At 48.8% G+C, this 21,974-nt stretch overlaps 1 protein-coding gene across 6 annotated transcripts in view; it reads left to right on the forward strand.

The window, feature by feature from the left end:
- Positions 1-21,974, forward strand: part of SMOC2 (SPARC related modular calcium binding 2) — a 155,832-nt gene that overhangs the window by 68,205 nt on the left and 65,653 nt on the right. For 3 of the 6 annotated variants that reach the window (XR_010836137.1, XM_059083331.2, XM_067011164.1), the window contains 3 exons: positions 456-503; positions 3,718-3,768; positions 5,005-5,079. Coding sequence is in view for 5 of the 6 variants with exons in the window: in XM_059083331.2 (XP_058939314.1) it covers positions 456-503; positions 3,718-3,768; positions 5,005-5,079 (174 nt within the window). In the remaining variant the exon portion in view is untranslated. Of the gene's footprint in view, positions 1-455; positions 504-3,684; positions 3,769-5,004; positions 5,080-21,974 lie in introns of all 6 variants that reach the window. The other 3 variants (XM_059083330.2, XM_067011163.1, XM_067011162.1) reach the window with 1 other exon arrangement.

Here is a 21,974-nt window from a genome sequence, read left to right on the forward strand (position 1 = left end):
ATTTGCCGTACTCCCCTTACAAAAAGATGGTTCCTCAATTTTCCATAAATCAGAATTCAGCTGAAACCAGGATTTTTATTTATCTTTAGTTGAATAACTTATTACTTTTTAAAAGTTTAAAAAAAAATCTAATTCAGTCAACTATCCCCACATAGTGATGTATGTTAAGAAGGTTAGTATCGTATTTTTCATGTGAATAAACCGCTATATTTTGTACTCTAGAGGGTCTTATGTACATCACAAGCCGGGTAGCCAGAGAAATAGGAGCTGATCTTGTATTTCCTAGTTTGGGGCTTGTGATTTCAGATGACAGAGCACTAGGTAGCTTGTGTAATTTAACTAGAAAGTGACAAAGCCCTGTGAATTAATCAAAATGGAATAAAATGTTTGTGTAACAACTAGTGATGACCATTTGAGAGCCAAGACTAATTTTACCCCTTATTTTCCTCTTTTAGGCTCCATAAATGAAAAGTTACCACAACGGGAAGGCACAGGAAAAACAGGTAACTATCTTAAAATGAACTTCCTTGATATATTACTACAGCGAATCCAATCTATGCCTTAAAATAACTTCTCAAGTTAAAATGTCAATGTATATCAGTGATGGTAGTGAGAGCTGAAGCCCTTTGTTAATTACTTATTCATTCAGCAAACATTTATTCGACCCTTCGGGTTGTTGGGGCCCGGCAGGTGCCGGGCACGTGACCCACTTGTGTCCGCGTCAGGGCTTCTTAGACGTGGCTTGTGTTGGGACCACCCGCGGCCGGTGTTAGGATCACCCCGGGTCCATGTCTGTGCCGAGGACCCCAGGGCTGGCGCGAGCCTCTAGCCCAGCAGTTGTCGGAGGTCACTCATGGGGCTCTGTCTGCTGCTCTTCGTAAGAAAGAGGGGGGCTCTTTCCATCTGTGACAGTCACTGCTTCTGGGACCAGTGCCCACGAGAGCCAGACGGAGCAGGGAGCATTTCCTCTGGAAACCATCCCACAGCTCCTGGAGCATCTCCGCCGGCCGCCCGGCCGTGACCTCTGTGCCCTTTTTCCTTAGCCGTCACCCTGTTAGTCCCAATGATACATTTTCTGTCTTTATATCAACCTGTGAAGTCCGAATTTATTTTTAAGATGAAATAAAACTAATATACCAACATCTTAAGTACTTTTTTTTCCTGAGGTAGGTTATAGTGTATGAACCAGTAATAGAGGAGAGTGATATGAAGTCAAAAGGCCCCAGTTTTATTCAACCCAGGTCTTCGAAGTGTGTACTGAAGGCACGGTGGCCAGCGTCCTTGCCCTGGAAAGACTGTAGAGTCTCTGTATCGTTAAGATAAATCCCTGAGATCCACACAGGTTGGCACACGAGGAAATGCCAGCTGCGTGGACGGCGCGCGCGCAGGGCGGGCGCCGACGAGGGCAGCACCGGAGCGCTTTCACAGCGCAGGGGGACCTGAGCGGGGCGCGGGGCGTGTGGGCGCTGGGACAGGTGGCACGTGGGCAGAGACCCTCACAGGTGGGGAGAAGAGCCCAGCTTGTAGGGGAGAGAGGGAGCGGCCGGTGAGGTCAGGACACTGGCTCGGGCGAGGCTTTCCGTCTGGGAAGGGGGAGATGAAGTTGGGGCGAGCGTTCTGGTAAGTTCTAGAGGAGAGGCAGTATACATGTTCGTGGCGAGAAACAGGAGTCAAAGGCTGAAAGGGAGACGGAGGGAAATACTCTTTCAGGCGGCCGCACCCAGTCCTGTTCATGGCGATACAGGTCGAATCCACTGTAAAAGATGTTTTTAACTCCCCGGGGAATTGGCACGTGGGCTCAGAAGTGGATTTAAGGGAAGAACACGGAGCCCCTTGACCTCCAGACGTGCCTGTCAGAGGAAATACCTGAGAATAAGTAACGAAGCTGGTTTATCGGGGTTAAAAGGAGACATTTAACAAACTCCCCTGGAGGGAAAGTGAAAGCCACCAAGCTGTCGGTGACTGTGCTTCACTTTCTTTTTTTTAATGTTGAAAATTTACCTTGACTTTTATTATTTATTATTTTTTAACATCTTTATTGGAGTATAACTGTTCTACAATGGTGTGTTAGTTTCTGCTGTATAACAAAGTGAATCAGTTACACATATACATCTGTCCCCATATCTCTTCCCTCTTGCGTCTCCCTCCCTCCCGCCCTCCCTATCCCACCCCTCTAGGTGGTCACAGAGCACCGAGCTCATCTCCCTGTGCTATGTGGCTGCTTCCCACTAGCTGTCTATTTTACATTTGGTAGTGTGTATATGTCCCTGCCACTCTCTCACTTTGTCACAGCTCAGCCTTCCCCCTTCCCATTTTCTGAAGGCTGAGCCCAGTAGGCGCCAGTGGGCTAGCTGCGCCGGGACAGACTCTCAAGGGGCCAGAGCATGGCGGTGGGTGAGGAGATCCTGCTGCCCGGGGGCCTGTGGCCAAGGCTGGAATGTAGGGGCCTCTGGTGCTGGTTTTAGGGGCAGGAGAGGGAGAGGCGTGGGGGCCGGCACCCATTGTTGACCCTCAGGGACACCCCCCCCAACCCGTCACCTCTCGCCGTGGTCAGCTCGGCGGAGAGCTCAGACTGGCCTGGACCCAGGGGTCAGATTGGGGCTGCTGGCCCCAAAGTGGTGGCCTGCTTAGGGCTCAGCACAAATGTGCAACGATGGCTATGTACTTTACGGTTGTCACTCCAGAGGGTGTTTAAATACGCTAAGACTTTTCTCAGTGTGTTCTGTTAAGACTTCCAAAGATGTTAAATATGTTTAAATATGTTCCCCATTTCATTCTTGGAAGAAGATTATAGAATATTCAACAGCAGAATACTTCTAGTTTATTGCTACTGTCATTATTTGACTTGTCTATTTCAGATAAGTGATGCTAGATTTTGTCAGTATTTTGACAGATAACAAGCTTTTTTTCTGGAGATGGTTAAATGTTAAAGAATTTAAAAAATGTGCTTTTTGGTTTTCCCCTGAAAAGAACTGCATTTTTTGTTCTTCAGATAGCTGGGGTAGTAATGAGTCACAGTTAACTACATCAGCCACGTGGCTGCCCCTTCTCTCGACCACTGCTTGCTGTATTTTGATCCTGAAATTGTTAAAAAAAAAAAAAAAAAAGAAAATCGCACGAACAAAAACACTAGGATGGTTCTCGAGAGCCCCGGCAGTGTGCCTTGTAACGGCGTTCCTGGCTGGGGCCCCCTTGCCTGGGGGGCTTCTAGAGGCTTGCTTACCAGGGAACCCAACGAGTGTTTTTCAACTAATTCAATAAAGACTGTTTATTGAATCAGACAGAGGGACACTGTCCCTCTGTCCTCTGACACGCTCACCCGGTTCCCCACCAGCCTCTCATGGGTCGACACAGGAGGCCCCAGGGGTGGAGAGACCCACGGGGCACAGCCCAGGGCCTGGGTCTCCATCCCTGCCTTCCACTCTGGAAAACAGGGCCACAGCAGGGATGCCAGACACCCACCCCCCCAACCCCCCCATTCCTGCCGTCCCTCCCTCATCCGTCCGGTTGGCTCCGAAGCTTTACATCACACCTAACCCTTCCCCTCGAGGTCTGTTTGGAGCTTTGAGCCTCCGTGTGGTTTACTGCGTGCTGGGTTGTGGTTTGGTGGTTCGTGGGGTGTATGCAGTCCGTAGGATCCATCCTGTATATGCACACTTACTTCACTTACTCTCATAATTGTAGTCTCCTTGCAAATCTTTTCCGTTCTGAATTCAGATGATGCCTCAGCTCCAGCGCTGGAGACTCAGCCTCAAGGAGATGAGGAAGGTGAGTGTGGGTGGGGACTTGTGTTGGGGGTTAGGGCGCGGGCCCGGGGGTGCGGCCACATCCTCGTGCGAGGACTGCGCTCAGGACGGGCTGGCTTGGCCTTTTCCGCCTTTATGACGCCCCGCCGTCCCTCCTGAGGGCTCCTGCGCGTTGCCGTGGTGCTTTCACACGGCACACGCAGAGGCCTTTCTTTAAGTCCAAGTCTCTGAGTTGGAATTTTATCTGGATAACATGAAATATGTATTTCCGAAGGGTGCGCTAACGTACGCCATTTCCCCCGCTCATCCTTCACGTCGTGTGATCACCACCTTCACAAAGACCCGTTCTGCGAGGTCACACGTACAGAGATGTTTCAGAGGCTTGCTGCCTTTTGTGGTTATGAGAAGGATGGATTGCCTCCTCTTACCCTTTAATACATCGTCGTAGGTATTTGCCACCGTTTCACCAATTCTCGGGTCGAAAGGGGTCGGGTTTGAAGACCAAGTGTAAGGAATGCACATAATAAATAAAGATCAAAGGGTAGGATGGCATCTTGCCTTGAAAATAGTAATCACAAGGATAATCATAATGACTGCCTTTTGCTTTTGGCGCTGAAGATGCCATGGACTCTGTGGCTTGAGCCCGTTGGGCCCTCAGAACCCCACATCACAGCTGGGAACTTGTCCGACGCCACAAAGCCGATAGATGACAAAGGCACGTCTGACCAGCTGGTCGGCTTCAGTGTGGTTCTCGGGCACGTGGTATACTTAGCACACCGTAAATATTCAGTTACGTTTGTTAATATTAACACCAAAGATCTGTTCCCAGCGTGTTGTGGGCCAAAATGACGCTTTACACACCGCACTGCGTATTGAATTTCTCAACTGAGTGAAGACCCCGTGTGTTACATGAATACCCATCTCTACCACACAAGGATATGTTTCTATACTTTGGGACTTTTTGCCAAAACCTGTTCTTTCCAGTGGAGCCTGTCTGGACTCACATCACTCTTATTTATACTTTTGGACGAAGAAAGAAAGAAAAAGGCACAGGCTAAGGTTTTAAAAAATGTATGTTCTCATTCCTTTTGTTTCACGCACATAATCATTTTATTAATTTTAAAAAATATCTACAGTGTGTGTTTACTGATTATATTGATTTTGGGGGCTTTTAGACTGCCTGCTGAAATCTTTCATTGAGAGACTTTGAATTTTCATGATGAATTAAAATAATCCTCATTTTATTTTTGTTCATTAGATATTGCATCTCGATATCCCACGCTTTGGACTGAACAAGTTAAAAGTCGACAGAACAAAACCAATAAGAATTCAGGTAAAAAGGAGCCCACTGTGACTTAGTTAATGGACCTGGAAAGTGGTCTTGTTTTCTGGAAGTTACATGCAGAGCACATCTTTTTCCCTGGCCACCAATGAGTCATGCAAATAATGCCATGGCTTGCCCACCAAAATATAGTTGAAATTTGAGTGTTTTATTAAATGTGGTAAGTTACAGAACATATTATAGAATAGTTAACATTTTTTCTCAGAAATTATCATTATGGATAAGTTTTCCTATTGCATAAAGACATTAACCTGTACATTTCTCTTATGAACTTTAGAAACCGAGTGAGTTTTGTTCAATCTTGTCACCGTATTTCCAAAAGTTACCTAACTTGGTTTGCTTCTGTACCATATAGACTAGTACATGGGAAATTAGTTCAAACATTGAATGTTTCAGATTTCTTGGTGGACCTTGAAATTCAGGGGATTTCACTGATGCTCAGGAGAGCATCAATGTGGTAGTACTTAAACTTAATTTGAGGAACAAATATAAAATTACTGTAAAAATGTCATTGGAAAGGTACATTGTTTAAAAAGCAGTTTTAATTGTCAGTAGGAAGCTATTCAGGGTTTGACAGAGTTAGTTCCGTATAAGTTCACAGAACAAGTACGTTTGTACTTCACCTTTACTTTCTATTACCAGATTTTCAGGCCTTACCTGACCTGTCAGTTATAATTAACTAATAAAAACAGTGCAGACTTGCAGTATTTAGTGGGACTGAAAATAATGCTTCAGGAAATTCCAGTTTACGTAAGTTACCCTATACTGTAATTTGATTTAAGTCAGCCTAAATGTGTAGAACACAAAAAGGTGACCTTGAGTTGTCTTGTAGACGTGGGGCATGAAATTCTGAGGTTATATCTGTATCTAATGCCGTTTGTCCAGATACGGGCTCTTTCTGAGGGTCCAAAGAAAGTCAGCCCTAGTTAGTATTTTAAGATGTTAAATATAGTATTTACTTTATTAAGTTTAGTGATAAAATGGCAAACGATCATAGATTTTACGTAATGACCACCATTGTCACTGAGATTTCAAAGTCAGAAAAGTTTCGTTTGTACTTAATTTTTATTTTGAAAAGATACTTTTAGTAATAATCTTCTTTGGTAGAAGTAGACACATTTATTTAACAAAACGTAACTAATTTGTGACTTTCTGTTATTCTGTGTTTTAAAAAATTTACCTTGTTTGTTGGTACTCTTTCATGTTCCTTTATAGAAGAAGCCAAACTGAGAATGCATTGCTTTTTTTTTCTCTGGTGTTTCTTTATATCAGTTAAAAGTACTATTCCCCCCCCCCCAAGTTTGCACTAAAATTACATAATATTACTTACGTTACCAAACGTGGAGAGCATGACTGCCACGCGTCGTGAGGGAGGCCGTGTGGGTCTGAGCAAATGTACTTTGGAGCATAAAGTGATAGCCGTTTTCAGAAGGGACCTCCTTGTAAAGGAAACAAAGTAATCCGAGTCTGTGAAAATTTACACGTGATAGGTACTCAGTACATGTTTATTTATTCCACGTGTTCACGGCCACTTTGATGGTATCATTGTGTTCTTATCTAAAGCAAACTAAATGAAACAAAAAAATAAATACATAAATAGCTAGAAGTTTGATCTAATCTACATACCATGACAGTTTCACTGCTAGACTTTTTGGTAATTGAAATTCAATATAAATAAAAATGAAATATTCTTCTGTTGGTTCATTATGCAGGAAAAGCATCATTTTCATTATATGATTCAATATACATTGAGTGACAAAAACCTAAAATTGCATTTTACTTAAGAATGCGTGACTCAGTTTTTTTCTATTAATATATAATTGACAGTGTCTGTTTCTTTATGTTCTTGAATCATCTTATTATATTCAACTTTATCATTTTATTTATAGAAGTTATAAAAATTGATTATGAGATTTTACCAGAAAAGAGATTTTAAAAAATTAATTAATTTATTTTGGCTGTGTTGGGTCTTCGGTTCTGTGCGAGGGCTTTCTCCAGTTGTGGCAAGCGGGGGCCGCTCTTCATCGCGGTGCGCGGGCCTCTCGCTATCGCGGCCTCTCTTGTGGCGGAGCACAGGCTCCGGACGCGCAGGCTCAGTCGTTGTGGCTCACGGGTCCAGTTGCTCCGCGGCACGTGGGATCCTCCCGGACCGGGGCACGAACCCGCGTCCCCTGCATTAGCAGGCCGATTCTCTACCTCTGCGCCACCGGGGAAGCCCCAGATGAGAGATTCTGTGACAACACTGTTTAATTATATAAAATTCATTTATATCTCTATTTATTACACGGATACTCTTGCCCTGCGGTACATTAAATACATTCTAGGTTTCTGCCTGATTTCCTTTAAACCAACCTGGAATATCGAAGAGTGCACTTTCTTTGTTGGTTGGAGCAGCGGCGATGATAGGAGGAGCAGCTGGCGTTTCTTGTGCTCACGACGTGCTGGGACCTCGCGAGCCTCGTCCCCGCCCCTCTGTCCTGCTCTGCCTCACAGCGAGCCAGCGGGGCTGCTGCACCTCCCACCCCCGGATCTCAGAGGAGGAGCAGAGGCAGCTACAGCCCAGCCCGGGCGGCATGGGCAGGGTCTCCGAGGAGGGGAACTGCAATGCCAGCTGACCACCCGGCCCCCGGCCGCGCCCCTCACCACTGCCCTTCAGGGAGGGGACACCTCCTCTGCCCCACTGAGACGTGGGGGCTCCTGGCATCACCGTCTGGGCTCACCTGGGTGACACAGCGGGGCCCCTGTTAAAATGCACCTGTGCCGCCTGCAGCCGCTGTCAGCCGTCACACCTTCAGCTCGAATCCTCCATCGCACGGAGGGGACGGCGCAGAGAAAGCTGGAGGAGTGGGGACACAAGGGCGTTTCCCACGGTGGCTGCGGACGAGCGATGGGGACGGACCCTCTTGTGTCTTCCAGCCTGAACCTCCCGCGCCCCCCGCTCGTCCCCTTTCTCATTTCCCCCAAGATCCTTCTTCCTGGCCCTCGTCTGCAGACCTCAGACTGTTCCCCGAGCAATCCGCGCACTGTCTTACCTACGTTCTTATTTCCTATCCCTGCTCCTGGGAAGGCGCACTTGGCTTTTCACATATTCTCAACTCTCGGTCACTGCTGGGTCTGCTGGGGCCCCGGCTCCCGGTGCGCAGACGGCCCCGCCTCGGCCCCCTGCGCCCCCGACCTGCGCGCGCCCCCCACCCGCGCGCGCCCCCCACCCGCGCGCGCCCTCCGACGCCCCCCACCTGCGCGCACGCTCAGCGTCACTGGTCCCGTCTGCTCCGGGCTCGTTTGGCATGCTTAGCTCTGAGCTTGTGACGGGGCCCAGCACACAGAGCCGGAGCGTGCAGTCCACGGCCCCAGGTCCCCAGGGCGGGCCGGGGGGGCTCCTCCCTCAGTCCTTCAGGGCGTGGAGGGCCCGCGTTCTAGGGAGCGATCCCTTCTAGACATGGGACGGAGGCCCCGTGCAGCCCGTTTTCCCGGCTCGCTGGCTCTTCACCAGCCGGGTCAATAGCCCATCCAGCAGGTCCGGACGGCCAGCGTGATGGCTCACTGCGCGTCTGCCCGGCCGAGCCACGGCCCTCAGTCTCTCGGTCAAGCACAGATGGCCCTGTGAAGGCATTTTGTAGAAGAGAGTGACGTTTAGACGGGTGACAGAGTAAAGGAGGTTCCCTCCACCCTGCGGCTCGCTCACCCAGCAGGAGGGCCCCGTGATGGCCCGTGGGGCGTGGCGTGGGCAGGTGGACTGTTGATCTTTTCCATCAGGAGAGCACGGAGGGCTCTCTGTTGTCTCATTGTTTATTCCACAAAAATAATTTAGCCGCCGAGCGGGCCCCTGTGCTCCTGTGCGAACACTGCCGTGCGCCAGGCGTACAGGGCTCTGCGGGGACCCAGGGCTTCGCTGGGGTCCACAGGGGCGGGCAGCGTGCAAGGTGGGTCCTGCGTCGGCGTCTCTGCCCTGCTCTGGGGAAAGAGATGCGTTGCGGCTTTGTCCCACGCCTCCAGCGGTTGCCCCCGGAAGCGTGAGCTCGAAGGGCCCGGAGTGGGTTGTCCTCTGACATGTGCTGTGTGACAGTCCCCCTTGGAAACACCCTTGTTGGCCTCAGCCGTGATGCACGGGAACCCCCTCGTCTGTTCGCTTTAGGAGTCTGCGGTTTGGGAAGGCTGAGGTTCTTCCCCACCCTACTCAGGCCACTGTCACCGTCTGGGGTCACGGTGCCTCCGCAAGGCCCAGCCTGGCCAGCTAGGAGGTGGGCGCTGGCCGGGGGCACTGGCGCCCGCTCCCAGCGGCTTCAGAGCGGGTGATGCTTCCTGCAGACCGAGAGCGCCAATCTGGGCCATCATCGGGCGTCTCGTCTCATTCCTTATTCAAATCCCAACTTGGCAGGGGAGCATGTCTGCTTTCTCTCTGCCTGTGGCTCTTCCGAGAGCTGAGCTCGAGCCAAGGAGACGGCCCCTCGGAGACCTGCAGAGGTGGGCCCTGAGTTCCGAGGCGCTGCGGACGGCTGCAGACCCCGGGCGCACGCGAGCCGCTCAGCCGGCCCTGATAAGCCCCTGGTTTTAGTGGTTTCTCTTTCGCGGTCTTTTTAAGTTTTGCGTGTGAGCTGGAGAAAACCGAGAGGCCCCGGTTTTGCCATCTCTGAAACCCTCCTCCCACTTGGAAGAAAAATATTTTTTCCTCCCTAAACCATTAAAAATAGCTCTGTTTTATATCCAAGAGATGTTCTGTAGCTCAGGATGTTCCACAATTTTATGGGACCCCCTCAGTGGAAACATTTTTCTATTTTATTCGGGGTTGATAATTTTTGTTTTATTGCGCATATTAAAATGATTGCCAAAAGATTATTATCTTTTGATTCTGCTTTAAATCATGGTAAATTGCATTCTCTGGGGGAAAGGAACACCGATTATATTTTCTTTCTTCCTTTTTAAGCTTTAAAACATTACTTCGTTACTTCCCTTTCTATTCCATCCTTCAAACATGACATTACAAAACATCAAGATGCCAACTATATTCTTATAAAGTGTTGGTCATTTGAAGAGATTAAAATATTAAAATAAATCAAATAGCTCTTTTTATTTTATTTTATTTTATTTTTTTTGCGGTATGCGGGCCTCTCACTATTGTGGCCTCTCCCATTGCGGAGCACAGGCTCGGGACACGCAGGCTCGGCGGCCACGGCTCACAGGCCCAGCCGCTCCGCGGCATGTGGGATCCTCCCGGACCAGGGCACGAACCCGCGTCCCCCACATCGGCAGGCGGATTCTCAACCACTGCGCCACCAGGGAAGCCCCAAATAGCTCCTTTTAAATGGCTGCTGTAAAAGTGTGTTGTTTACTGATATTAAGTAAGCTACCTAAAAATGTACAAGACAATTTATCCAAGTTTCCTAACTATAAAAGGGAGTTTTAAGTCCAGTCATATTTAATTCTTAGATTTCAGTATTCAAATTCTGGTTAAATAATCAGGATGCAGCATTTCAACGTAAGTACAGAAGAAAGTAATGGAAGTAAGCAAATTGCATCTGAGCTGCTTGAAAACACACACCAGCCTATATACACACAGACATCTGTACTCTCACCGAGTGAAAAAAAAAAAAAGGGTGTTCGACTTATTTTTTCTCTCTGTATAAATGAGATTTAATCCATCGTTGAATTAATGAGGTCTGATGTTAAACAGTGTCCTCTGTAGAGCCACAGCTTACAGTTTGTGGAAAGTTTATTTTGCATCAGGCAGAGTGCTGTGATTTCACGCCTAACAGAATCCACTTCTCCCTGTCCTGTGGGTAAGAACACCTTTCAAAACCTCCAAAATCTCTGGGTTTAGCCCAGGTCTGTGGCTGCACGTGAGACACGTGTCCCGTTCGGAGCCAGCCGCCGTGCTGTGACGTGACTTTGGTCCCAGCGTCCCGAGGTGCCTCTGTTGTTGACGGTGGGTTAGGAGCCTCTGCCTCGCCCCGGAAGCACCTGGGCGGGTGCTGGCGGTCCTCGCCTGGCCAGGCTGTCCTCTGGGGAGGGCGGTGGCTCCAGAAGGGACGTGATGGCAGGTGACCCCGGGCAGACCGCTCTCGGGCAGGCAGAAGGGGCGCCGCACACGGAGCCCCTCTTCACGTGGAGAGGAGCGCAGGGGACCAGGGCCAGGGCCAGAGGGACCGCTCACGGCGCGGGGACACAGCGAGCTGAGCTGCTGCGGGCCCCTGGGTCTAGTGCAGGCTTCCTTCTGACTAGGGTTATGGCTGCTCGGAGCCCCCGGGGCCTCGGGAAGGGCGGGGGCTGAGCTGGGTTCCCACGCGCCTCCGCGATCCCATCAGCCTCTCCGAGCTCCAGTTCTGCACCTCATCTCCACGGCAACGGTGAGCTGCCCTCACGGGAATCGGGGCGTGGCCCAGGGAGCCCGGGCGTGCAGCGGGGCCGTCGGGGTCCAGTCTGTAAATAGGACGGGGGTTAATGTCCATTTGATCACGTGCGAGCTCAGGCCTGGACTTTGCAAATAACAAGAGGACATTTCTTGAGAATCCCTCTCACACTCACGCGTGTGTGTGTTCACTGCAGAGGTTGCTGGATACCTGCTTCGGAGAATTCAGGTTCTAGAAAGTGCATGGTGGGGTTGGCAGCGCTGAGGAAAGGTTCCTCTGTGGCGGTGAAGCGCGTAGTGCTGTGTCCCGTTCCGGGCTGGTTTGCTGCGTGAACCAAATGAAACCTCCCTTCTTGCTCTTCACGCGTGTGAACGGAATGTTAATAGACCGGGTATCGCTGTGGTCCTGTTTCTGTGGTCTTCCCGTCGGTCGCATGAGAGGCTAAATCAGGATCGATGGGGCTCGTAAACAGCGGAGGGTCTCTTTGGAAATGACTCACACAGCGCGACCCAGACCAGAATTCCTGGCTCGCCCGCGAGGGCGGTGGAAGGCTGTTCCGCCAACGGCCGCCTCTTCCCAACGGGCCCTGTGCTGTCATCCTCGCCGTTCGGACTGCTGGCCGATGCCCGGCTCCTGCCCAGACATGATGCGCGGCCAGTTACAATGACCTGCGTGACCTTGGCTGTGCGGCCGGCGGGTTTGCAAAACGTTAATCAGTTGTCAAGGGTTTTGATTCACTCCCGGGAGTGAGGTGGTGTGTGCGTGTGTGCAGGTGTCTGTATACAATCAAGCACGTATTAAGTACTTATTATTTTCTATCAAAAAATTACCTTTGTTTTTTAACAGATGCAACCCTTTCCCTTACCTTCATTCGTCTTCATAGTTGTTCATCTTTCTCCTCTTTGCCTGCATCCTGAGTCTCTGTCTCAGATAAGCCCTGGTCTGGAAGTGTTCCTCTGGTTTTGCCTGAAAATCCCATACGTGGCTAAAGCCAGCATACATCAGGCTATCGTGTTTCAGATGAGAAAGCAGACCGAAGATCTGCCCGTTAATAAAGATCTCATTTAAGTTATATATTTAATAAAATATCTGCATCAAAACACAGAATATCTCAGTAATATTACGGTTCTGTGTACTTAGATGTAGATCTGAAGATATTAGTAGTTTCTCAAACTGCTTCTGTACCGGCCTATCCTATCCCAGACATACAAAAAGAGTGCAGAAATTTACGTAAGCAGCAAATCCACGTGATTTGCTTAACGTTCCAGTTTACTTTGTATGATTATCGTGGGGGCATAGGTTTCTAAATGCCACACCAGCGTTTATCATCAGGAAGGGTAGGTGTAAATGTTGGAAGAAATGCACCTGCAATTCCGTGTCTAGACAAGAAGCTCACAAGTTCACGCTTGCTCTGGGGACCATCCCGGGGGAGCCCTGTTTCTCTGAGGCCGTGCGGGGACCCAGGTGCCTTCTCTCCTGGGCTCTGCGGCCTCACTCCGCGGATCAGTTTCAGGAGGGGGCGTGACCGCACGGACGGCAGAGACCCCTCCTGAAGGTCGGGCCTGGCCTTGGACCTGCCGCCTCCTCTCCCTCCGTCCTGCTGCCGGAAGCTGGTCTCCTGGCCCAAGGTCTCTGCGTGTCAGGCGCTGGTTGAGCCCTGGATACAGCCTCTAGGGAAACAGCAAATGTGATCATAGCTTCACTGCGTGATTAGGTCCTGTGATTATGTCTCACTGGTTAGTTTATGTTTCCTTTTGCATCATTCGTATGGTCTCACACACACACACACGCACACACACGCACCTGTGAGTGTGTATTCATGTTATTTATACATACGTTTACGTTTTGCTGAAGATGCGTGTGTGCTTGGGTCCCGTCTCGCCGGCCCTGTGCTGTCGCCCCGGGAAGCTCAGTGCTGCCTTGTACTTGCTGGTGCCCTGTGCTTCCCGCAGCACCGGGGCTGGCTGTTAAAACCTGTGCCGCCAGACCTATAATCCTGATTAAAATGCATATTCCTTACCTCACCCTCGATCAGAATACTCGAGTCTCTGGGGTGGGGCTTCTGCAACTGCATTTTAAGCAGCTTCTCTGGTGACTCTCGTTCATGGGAACATTTGAGTCCCCCTGCAAACACGTGTTAACTCTTATCAGCACGGTTTGGGCCATCTCTAAGCGTTTTCTTGTAATTACACGTGTACGTAGAACAAAGCGCTGTTTCTGGAAGGCCTCAGAGTACGAGGCCAAGGCCGCACAAGTATCAGTTGTCCTCCGTGCCTTGTGACCCTTCCTTGCACACCTCCGCTGTGCCCTGCCGTTGAGGTGTGTCCACGTCGTCCACTCCCCTCCAGGCCCGCAGCGCCAGCCTCACCGGGGCGTCTGAGCCTCGCCTGGCTTGGATCACCGCTTGGCTTCTGAGGCTCTCCAGGCCTCCCCGTCTGTGTTTCTGCTTCGGTCTTTCTCCCCACTGCAGCTTTCTCAACACTGAGCTTTCAAAGCAAGAGCCACGTCTATGTTCAGAGCTCTGCAGCGGCTCCCCGGGTCCCCTCGTCATAAGGCCGAGTGGTGGCCTCCAGGTGGCCGCCCGTCCTGCAGCCTCTTAACCCACCTCTGCCCATCCACGCTCCATGCTGTCTGTTTTCTTTAAGCAGCTTTATTGAGATGGGATTCACATACCGTGCAGTTGACCAGTTTGAGGTGTACAAGTCAGAAGTTTTGGTCAAGTCACAGAGTTGTGCGATATCACCACAGCCTAATTTTAGAACATGTCATCACCCCAGACCCCCAGACCCCAGATTCATTAGCAACCAGTCTCCACTGACACCCCCAACGCTTGGTAACCACAGATCTGCTTCACGCTCTGCAGGGGGACTTGTTCTGTCATTTCAAGTGTGTAGACTCTGACAATATGGGGTCTTTTTGACTCTGGTGTCTTTCACTCACCATCATCTTCGTAAGGATCGTCCACGTGGCAGCGTGCGTTTCGGGACCTCATCCCTTTTTATGCCTCAGTAACTTTCCCTTGTATGTATGGACCACATTTTCTTTATCTGTTCATCGGCTGATGGGCATTTGCGTTGTTTCTGCTCGTGAGCTGTTACGAATAGTGCTGCTCTGATCGTTCCCACACAGGTGTTCGTGTGGACGTACGTTTTCTCTTGGGTGCATATACCCAGCAGTTGAATCGCTGGGTCACACCGTAACTCGATATGTAACATCGTTAGGGGCTGACAAACTGTTTTCCAACGTGGATGGGCCATTTTGTATCCTCATCGGCAGCGCACAGGATACCGATTTCTCCACGTCCTCTCCAGCACTTGTTATTTTCCATATGTTTGATTACAGTCCTTCTGGGAAGTGTGGAGTCCTGGCTCCTTGTGGTTTTGCCTTGCATTTCCCTGATGACTAAGGATGCTTAGCACCTTTTCAGGTGCTTACTTGTAAGTCTTCTTTGGAGACATGTCTGTTCACATCCTGTGCACATTTTATTGTTTGGTTATTTGCCTTTAGGTCTGGAGTTGTTAGACTTGATGCATTCTGGATACACATCCCTTATCCAAAATATGATTTGCAAATATTTTGTTCCATCCTGTGTGTTACCTTTTCACTTTTTTGATAATGCCCTTTGAATCACAAGGGTTTTTAATTTTGATGAAATCCAATTGATCTATTTCTCTTTTGTTGCCTAACCAAGGTCTCCCTTTCTCACCCAGAGTTGAGACCCCCTTTCGGGGAAGACAGGGAGCCGCTGCCGCCGCCCGCAGAGCCTCACAGAGGCCTTCGTGCCCCCAAAGCCAGTGGCCTTCCTGCTTTGCAAAAACATGCCCTTATGCCGTCCTCGTCCATAGACCAGCCTGAACCTTGAGGGTGGAATTTGGAGTTAATCCTGCTGGAGAATTTCCTCCCTCTAACTTGAATTTTCTTCTTTCAGCTGCTGAAGTTGGCTAAAAGTTACATCAACAGCAGGTCTGAGTGGGGAAAGGATAAGAGAAAATGTTACGAAAGAAAAAAATATAAAACTTGCCTGGGATATACTTACACTAAAGCGATTCTTCATTTATGTGAAATTCTCATTTCACCTGGTATCCTGTATTTTGTCTGGCAACCCTGCCTGTCGATGAACACACTTCCCTGTTTTCAACCTCTGTTTGGCTAATCTTCAGCAGAGAAAGGTTCCTTGGGCTTTCTTCAAACAAATCAAGTTTTCATACAATGTATTCGTCTGCTAAGGCTGCCATAACAAAACACCAGAGACCGGGGGCGGGGAGCTGTTTATTTCTGGTTCTGAATGCTGGGGGTTGGAACAGAGGTGCCGGCAGGACGGGTCCTGGTGAGAAGGCTCTTCCTGGCCTGCAGACAGCCACATCTGCTCTCTGTCCCCACATGGCCTCTCCTATGCGTCCTTGCGGTCCTGCTGTCTATGCTTCCTCTTGTAAGGACTCGGGTCCCGTGACCTTTATGACCACGTTTAACCTTAATCACCTTCTTACAAGCCCTGTCTCCAAATACAGGCATATTGAGGGTTAGGGCTTTACCCTGTGGATATTGGAGGAACACAGGTCGGTCCATAACATACAGAATAGGGTGATTTTACTGTGCTTGGATTTGGATGTTTGCACTGAAAGCAAAAGCTAGCAGGAAAGGGCTCACCGTGGAGGCAAACGGGCTGTTGACGCGCCCCCTTTATGTACATCTTCAGCCCCCCTTCTGCACCCTGCTTTTCTGCACCCACCCTAGGTCCCAGGAATCTTTCTCTTGAAAAGTCCCCTTACAAAAGGAATGGTTTTGTATTTGGTTAAAGAAGTGTAATACTCATGAAAGCTATCCGGGTAATTTCTCATCAACCTTTGATAAAAGTTTCCATGTTTCACTAGATTGAAATGTATTCCAGTGTATCGAACGTTGGCTGAAGACACACTTGAGAATTGCCTCCAAACTTAGTATTGCTTCAGTGGCCACAAAGATCTTATATAAAGCGGATATTCTCCGGTTTTAAAAATTTTATTGAGGTATAGTTCATTTGCAATGTTGTGTTTAATTTCTGCTATACAGCAAAGTGATTAGACATATATATACGTATAATACATATTATACGTATATATATTATATGATTATACATATGATACATATATATATATTCTTTTCCATTATGGTTTATCACAGGATACTGAATAGAGTTCCCTGTGCTGTACAGTAGGACCTTGTTGTTTATCCCTCCTACAGGTAATAATTTGCGTCTGCTAATCCCAGACTCCCAATCCTTCCTTCCCCACCCGCCTCCCGCAGCTTGGCACCCACAAGTCTGTCCTCTACGTCTGTGAGTTTGTTTCTGTTTCGTAGATAAGTTCACTAGTGTTGTGTTTTAGAGTCCACATATAAGTGATATCGTATGGTATTTATCTTTCTCTGTCTGACTTACTTCACTTAGTCTGACCATCTCTAGGTCCACCCACGTTGCTGCAAATGGCATTATTGCACTCTTTTTAATGGCTGAGTAATATTCCATGGTATACATGTACCACATCTTCTTTATCCGTTCATCTGTTGATAGACGTTTAGGTTGTTTCCATGTCTTGGCTATTGTGCATGGCACTGCTGTGACTTTTTTTTTTTGTTTTGGTCTCACCGTGTGGCACGTGGGATCTCAATTCCCCGATGAGGGATCAAACCCATGCCCCCCGTGATGGAAGCACAGAGTCTTAACCACCGGACCACCGGGAAGTCCCCAAATAGTGCTGCTGTGAACATAGAGGTGCATTCATCTTTTTGAATTATGGTTTTCTCCAGATATATATGCCTAGGAGTGGGGTTGCTGGATCATATGGCAACTCTATTTTTAGTTTTTTATGGAACCTCCATACTGTTCTGCATAGTGGCTGTATCAATGTACATTCCCACCAACAGTGCAGGAGGGCTCCCTTCTCTCCACACCCTCTCCAGCATTTGTTATTTGTAGAGTTTTTAATGATGGCCATTCTGACAGGTGTGAGGTGATGTCTCATTGTAGTTTTGATTTGCATAAAACGGGTATTCTTCATTGTGATTCTTTTTTACTATTTTTTTGAAAACCAGCCAAGTACAGCTTTTACATTAACTGAGAAAAAATGGCCTGTATTTAATGAAGCCCCCGCAGTGTCTGCACTTCTGCCAGCAGGGATGTTTGTTTCCAATATTTTCCCTGTGCCCTCTGAGACCACCCCGAGTGTTCACACAGCTGTACAGGTTTTTAAGAAAGACATGGTTCTCACGCAGTAATGGATAGTATAAATGCAACATGTAAGGTTTTATAGACTCTTGTAATGGACAGTCTGCCTTTACTTTGTACACCTGTGGACTTTATATAGCAGATTTGGCAGATCATAGTGTGTGGCACATTCACTTGTGCTGGAAGACACACGCCTATTAGATGAGTAGTTGGGAAGATGTGTAGAGAAGCCTGGACAGCACACCAGCCAAGGGGGGAGGTCCAGCATCTTTATCTACTGCTCCCTTGACTAAGAATGCCAAGAAGCCCTCTCTCTAACCCCCTGTTCCTATTGCTCATAACTTTTTGAACTTAACTTGAGAAATATATTTTCCAAGATTAGCCTCAGCTGAAACACATGCTTTCTTTTGTTGGAAACTTGGAAATACTTTGTTTTTCTGTTTTGGTGTGATTCTGCGTCAAGAGAAAGATGGGTACTTTCTTCATTTTGGAAGTCAGTTTTTAAAACTAAAAGAGGAAAAAAAGAAAGAAAAATTCCTCTAAAATTCCTCTTGGGAAGAGAGTTTTCATTAGCTCAAGAGTTAAAAAAAAATTGTAAGTGTTTTTCAATCATTTATGTGTTCTCATGATCACCGGACTGTTTTATCTAAAGCCATTGCTTTAACTTTTGAAATAACACCATGTTACAACCAAACTGCCTAGGAAGAAGAGGACTTATGCGTTGAAGCAGATGTTAATAAATTACTGAAGATATTTCTCCGTGTTTCATGTCTTGCCTCTCCGTTTAAAAGTTACTGCCTGCTATTTCCTTGCTGTGCCTTTTTATAATTTGTGAAGCCACAGTGGACGTCTAAGAGATGCTTAAGTCAGTACTGAATGGCTGTGAATGTCCTATGGTGACTTGTAACATTTTAGATGTGACATAAGGTGGAGATTTGGAGTTTTGAGCCAATAAGATGGTAGTGAGAACCCAGAATGACGGGGGTCTTGATTAGGTCGGGGAGCAGTCCTGTGGGCATAAGTGAGAAGCCGCTCAAAGACTGCTGGGGAGTCAGTTTCTGCTGTTAGAATTTCACACTCACGTCTTTTCAGATGTGGAACAGTATTTTAATTAATTTATTTTATTTTTAACCCACTTTATTTTTACAGTGCTTTCAGGTTTACCGAAAGCACAGAGTTCCCACGAACATAGGGGACTCACTTGGGTAAAATACCAAGGAGTGCGATTGCTGGATCACATGGTGAGGGTATGTTTAGTTTTGTAACAAACTGCCACTCTGTCTTCCAGAGCGGCCATGCCGTCTGCACCCCCAACAGCAACGTGTGAGAGTTCCTGTTGCTCCACATCCTCACCAGCATTTGATGGTGTACGTTGTGGGGTGTTTTATTTTTATTTTTTATTTATTTATTTATTTATATTTTTTTGCGGCACGCGGGCCTCTCACCGCTGTGGCCCCTCCCGCTGCGGAGCACAGGCTCCGGACGCGCAGGCGCAGCGGCCACGGCTCACGGGCCCAGCCGCTCCGCGGCACGTGGGATCCTCCCGGACCGGGGCACGAACCCGCGTCCCCTGCATCGGCAGGCGGACTCTCAACCGCTGCGCCACCAGGGAAGCCCCGGGGTGTTTTATTGTAATTTTATCCACCCTAATGGGTGTGTAGTGGTAGCTCATTATTGCTATTATTTGAAATCCCCTAGTGACATATTATACTGAGTATCTTTTCACATACTTACTTGACATCTGTGGGTCTTTTTTGGTGAAGTATATTTTGTCTATTTTTCCCTTGGAGTGTTTTCTTATTTTTGAATTCTAAATGTTTTTTTGTGTATTTTTGATATGTCTTTTTCAGACTTGTGTTTTGCAGATATTCTCTTCCTGTCAGTGGCTTATCTTTTCATTCAATTAACAGTGTCTTTTGCAGAATATAAGTTTTCTATTTTGATAAAGTCCAACTTATCAGTTATTTTTTTCATGGATCATATGCCTTCGGTGTTGTATCTAAAAAGTCATCACGAAACCCAAATTCACCTAGATTTTCTCCTATACTGTCTTCTAGAAGTTTTATAGTTTTGCATTCACCATTTAGGCCTATAAGCCATTTTGAGTTAATTTTTGTGAAGGGTGTGATGTCTGTATCTAGATTCATTTCTTGGCACTTGGATGTCCTGTTGTTCCAGCACCGTTTGTTGAAAAGATTATCCTTATACCATTGAAGTGTCTCTGCTCCTTGGTCAAAGGTCAGTTAGTTATATTTCTGTGGGTCTATTTATGGCTCTGGAATAGTGTTAACCTTAAAAATATTCAGTAATTGGCTGTGGATTGGGTCAATGACTGGGAACAGAATTAATAGAGACCAGAAATAAGGTCTAAAAGCAAGGAAATGAGAGTTTAGATGTTGTACAGGAAGATATGGAAAAGATGCAGGTTCTTGGCCAAGTCTTTCTGGGAACCACCAGGGGAGTCTTGACAGCTGTCAGAGCTGGTCTCGCTCGGGGGCTGCTTCCCCGTCTCTGTGATCCGGGTCTTTGCCGTGGACCTTCAGCCCCAGTCTCAGCCAGAAGGAAGCATCTCTCCCTATGCTCGAGGCTGCCCACGGGCCATATTGCTGCCACTTTGGACAGAGGGGCTGAAGGAAGTTCTGGGAGACGAGAGCTTGAAATAACATCTGTTTCTGACAAGACGTTTGGAGCATTTACGAACCTGGGAGAAAGGCTCCTTGGGACTTGGGAGATACTTGAAAAGAAAACTTGGGTATTGGGGAGCATTCAAGATAACATAATTTTAGTTACTAAGAAGTATATTTTAAATGCTCTGCTGTGGATGGAAAGTGTAAGACAGGCATTATTGGTGGGAACATCTCTAATCCTTCTTTGCATTTATTTCTGCTTTATTTATTTATTTTTGGCAGCATATTTTATGAAATGGTTTCTTCTCTTCACTTTTCGTCCCTTCATCTTTTCCAAGCGCTCGGAAAAGAAAGCCAAGCCAACCCGTAGCCAGTGTCTCCACGGCCCTCTTCTCCATGGACACGGTTTCTGTGGCTGAATACCCCACTTTGGGGGCGCCCAGCGTGCCTGGCCCCCAGAGCAGCAGAGGAGGGCAGGGTGTGGGCGGAGGATGCTGGGGAGACCGCCTGGGGCTGCGAGAGGCCGTGATGGGCTCGGTGGGGGGATGAAGGTTGGTTACATGGGGTGTCCGGGCCCCAGCGACACGGAAGGCGTGGCAGGGAGGGAAGACGAGCCGGTCCGTGGGACCTCGCGGTGTGAAGACGAGGTGCCCCGAGCCTGGACCCTGTATCGCAGACCGGAGGTCACCGTGAACCTGGGAGCCCGGGGCCTCGCAGGCCGGAGGAGGTCCAGGAAAGGGTGGCTCGGAGCGGGGCCTGCACGGGGTGGGGAGGGGAGCACACCTTTCCCTGGAGAGTCAGCCGGCATCTGAAGCATCTCGGTTTTCTGCTTCAATCTTGCGGGCAGCCACCTGGGCCGAGGTCCAGCGTCTGGCGTGTGTGCCACGTGACAGAGCGGCTTTTCTCTTCAACTGCCGACCTGGGTCTGGCCTTGCCGACCTCCGTGGAGGTCACGCTCTGTCCCCCACTTGCCCCTGACAGCCGGAGGGCCCTTCTCTTGCAGATACTGCAGGCTCGCAGCCAGCCTGTGGGATGGCAGGAGGCCCTCTGCGTACACCGGGCCCACACGTGGCCCTAGTAGGTAACGTGGTCCCAGGCGCGCTGTTGGCTGGGGCTCGGCTGGTGACCTGCCCTGTCTGAACACTTCTGCCACAGTGTGTCTTCAGATTTCCTCCCCTCGGGCTTCCCTGGTGGCGCAGTGGTTGAGAGTCCGCCTGCCGATGCAGTGGATGCGGGTTCGTGCTCCGGTCCGGGAGGATCCCACGTGCCGCGGAGCGGCTGGGCCCGTGAGCCATGGCCGCTGAGCCTGCGCATCCGGAGCCTGTGCTCCGCAACGGGAGAGGCCACAGCAGTGAGAGGCCCGCGTACCGCAAAAAAAAAAACAAAAACAGATTTCCTCCCCTGAAAGAGGAAGGGCTTCTAGGGAATGTTGGACCATCAGGGCCACCAGCGGGGGTGAAGAGCAGCTCCGGGCAGCATGGGTGGCCGCAACCCGGGGGCCGTCGTCACAGGGGCCGCTCTCCACTCAGCTGCTGCTTCTCGAGGCTGCACGTGTAAATACAGTTACCGTGTGACTTAAAACGCAGGTTACGAGGCGGGCACGACGCTCTTCAGTAAGACCTTCCCTCATCATAGTTCCATCCAGCGTCCTGTTCGCACCCTGCTGGGAGACGAACACTCTGTCCTTCACTGCACGGCGGTGGGCACAGA

This window comes from Kogia breviceps, chromosome 13 (assembly GCF_026419965.1).
Source record: "Kogia breviceps isolate mKogBre1 chromosome 13, mKogBre1 haplotype 1, whole genome shotgun sequence".
Taxonomy (NCBI): Eukaryota; Metazoa; Chordata; class Mammalia; order Artiodactyla; family Physeteridae; genus Kogia; species Kogia breviceps.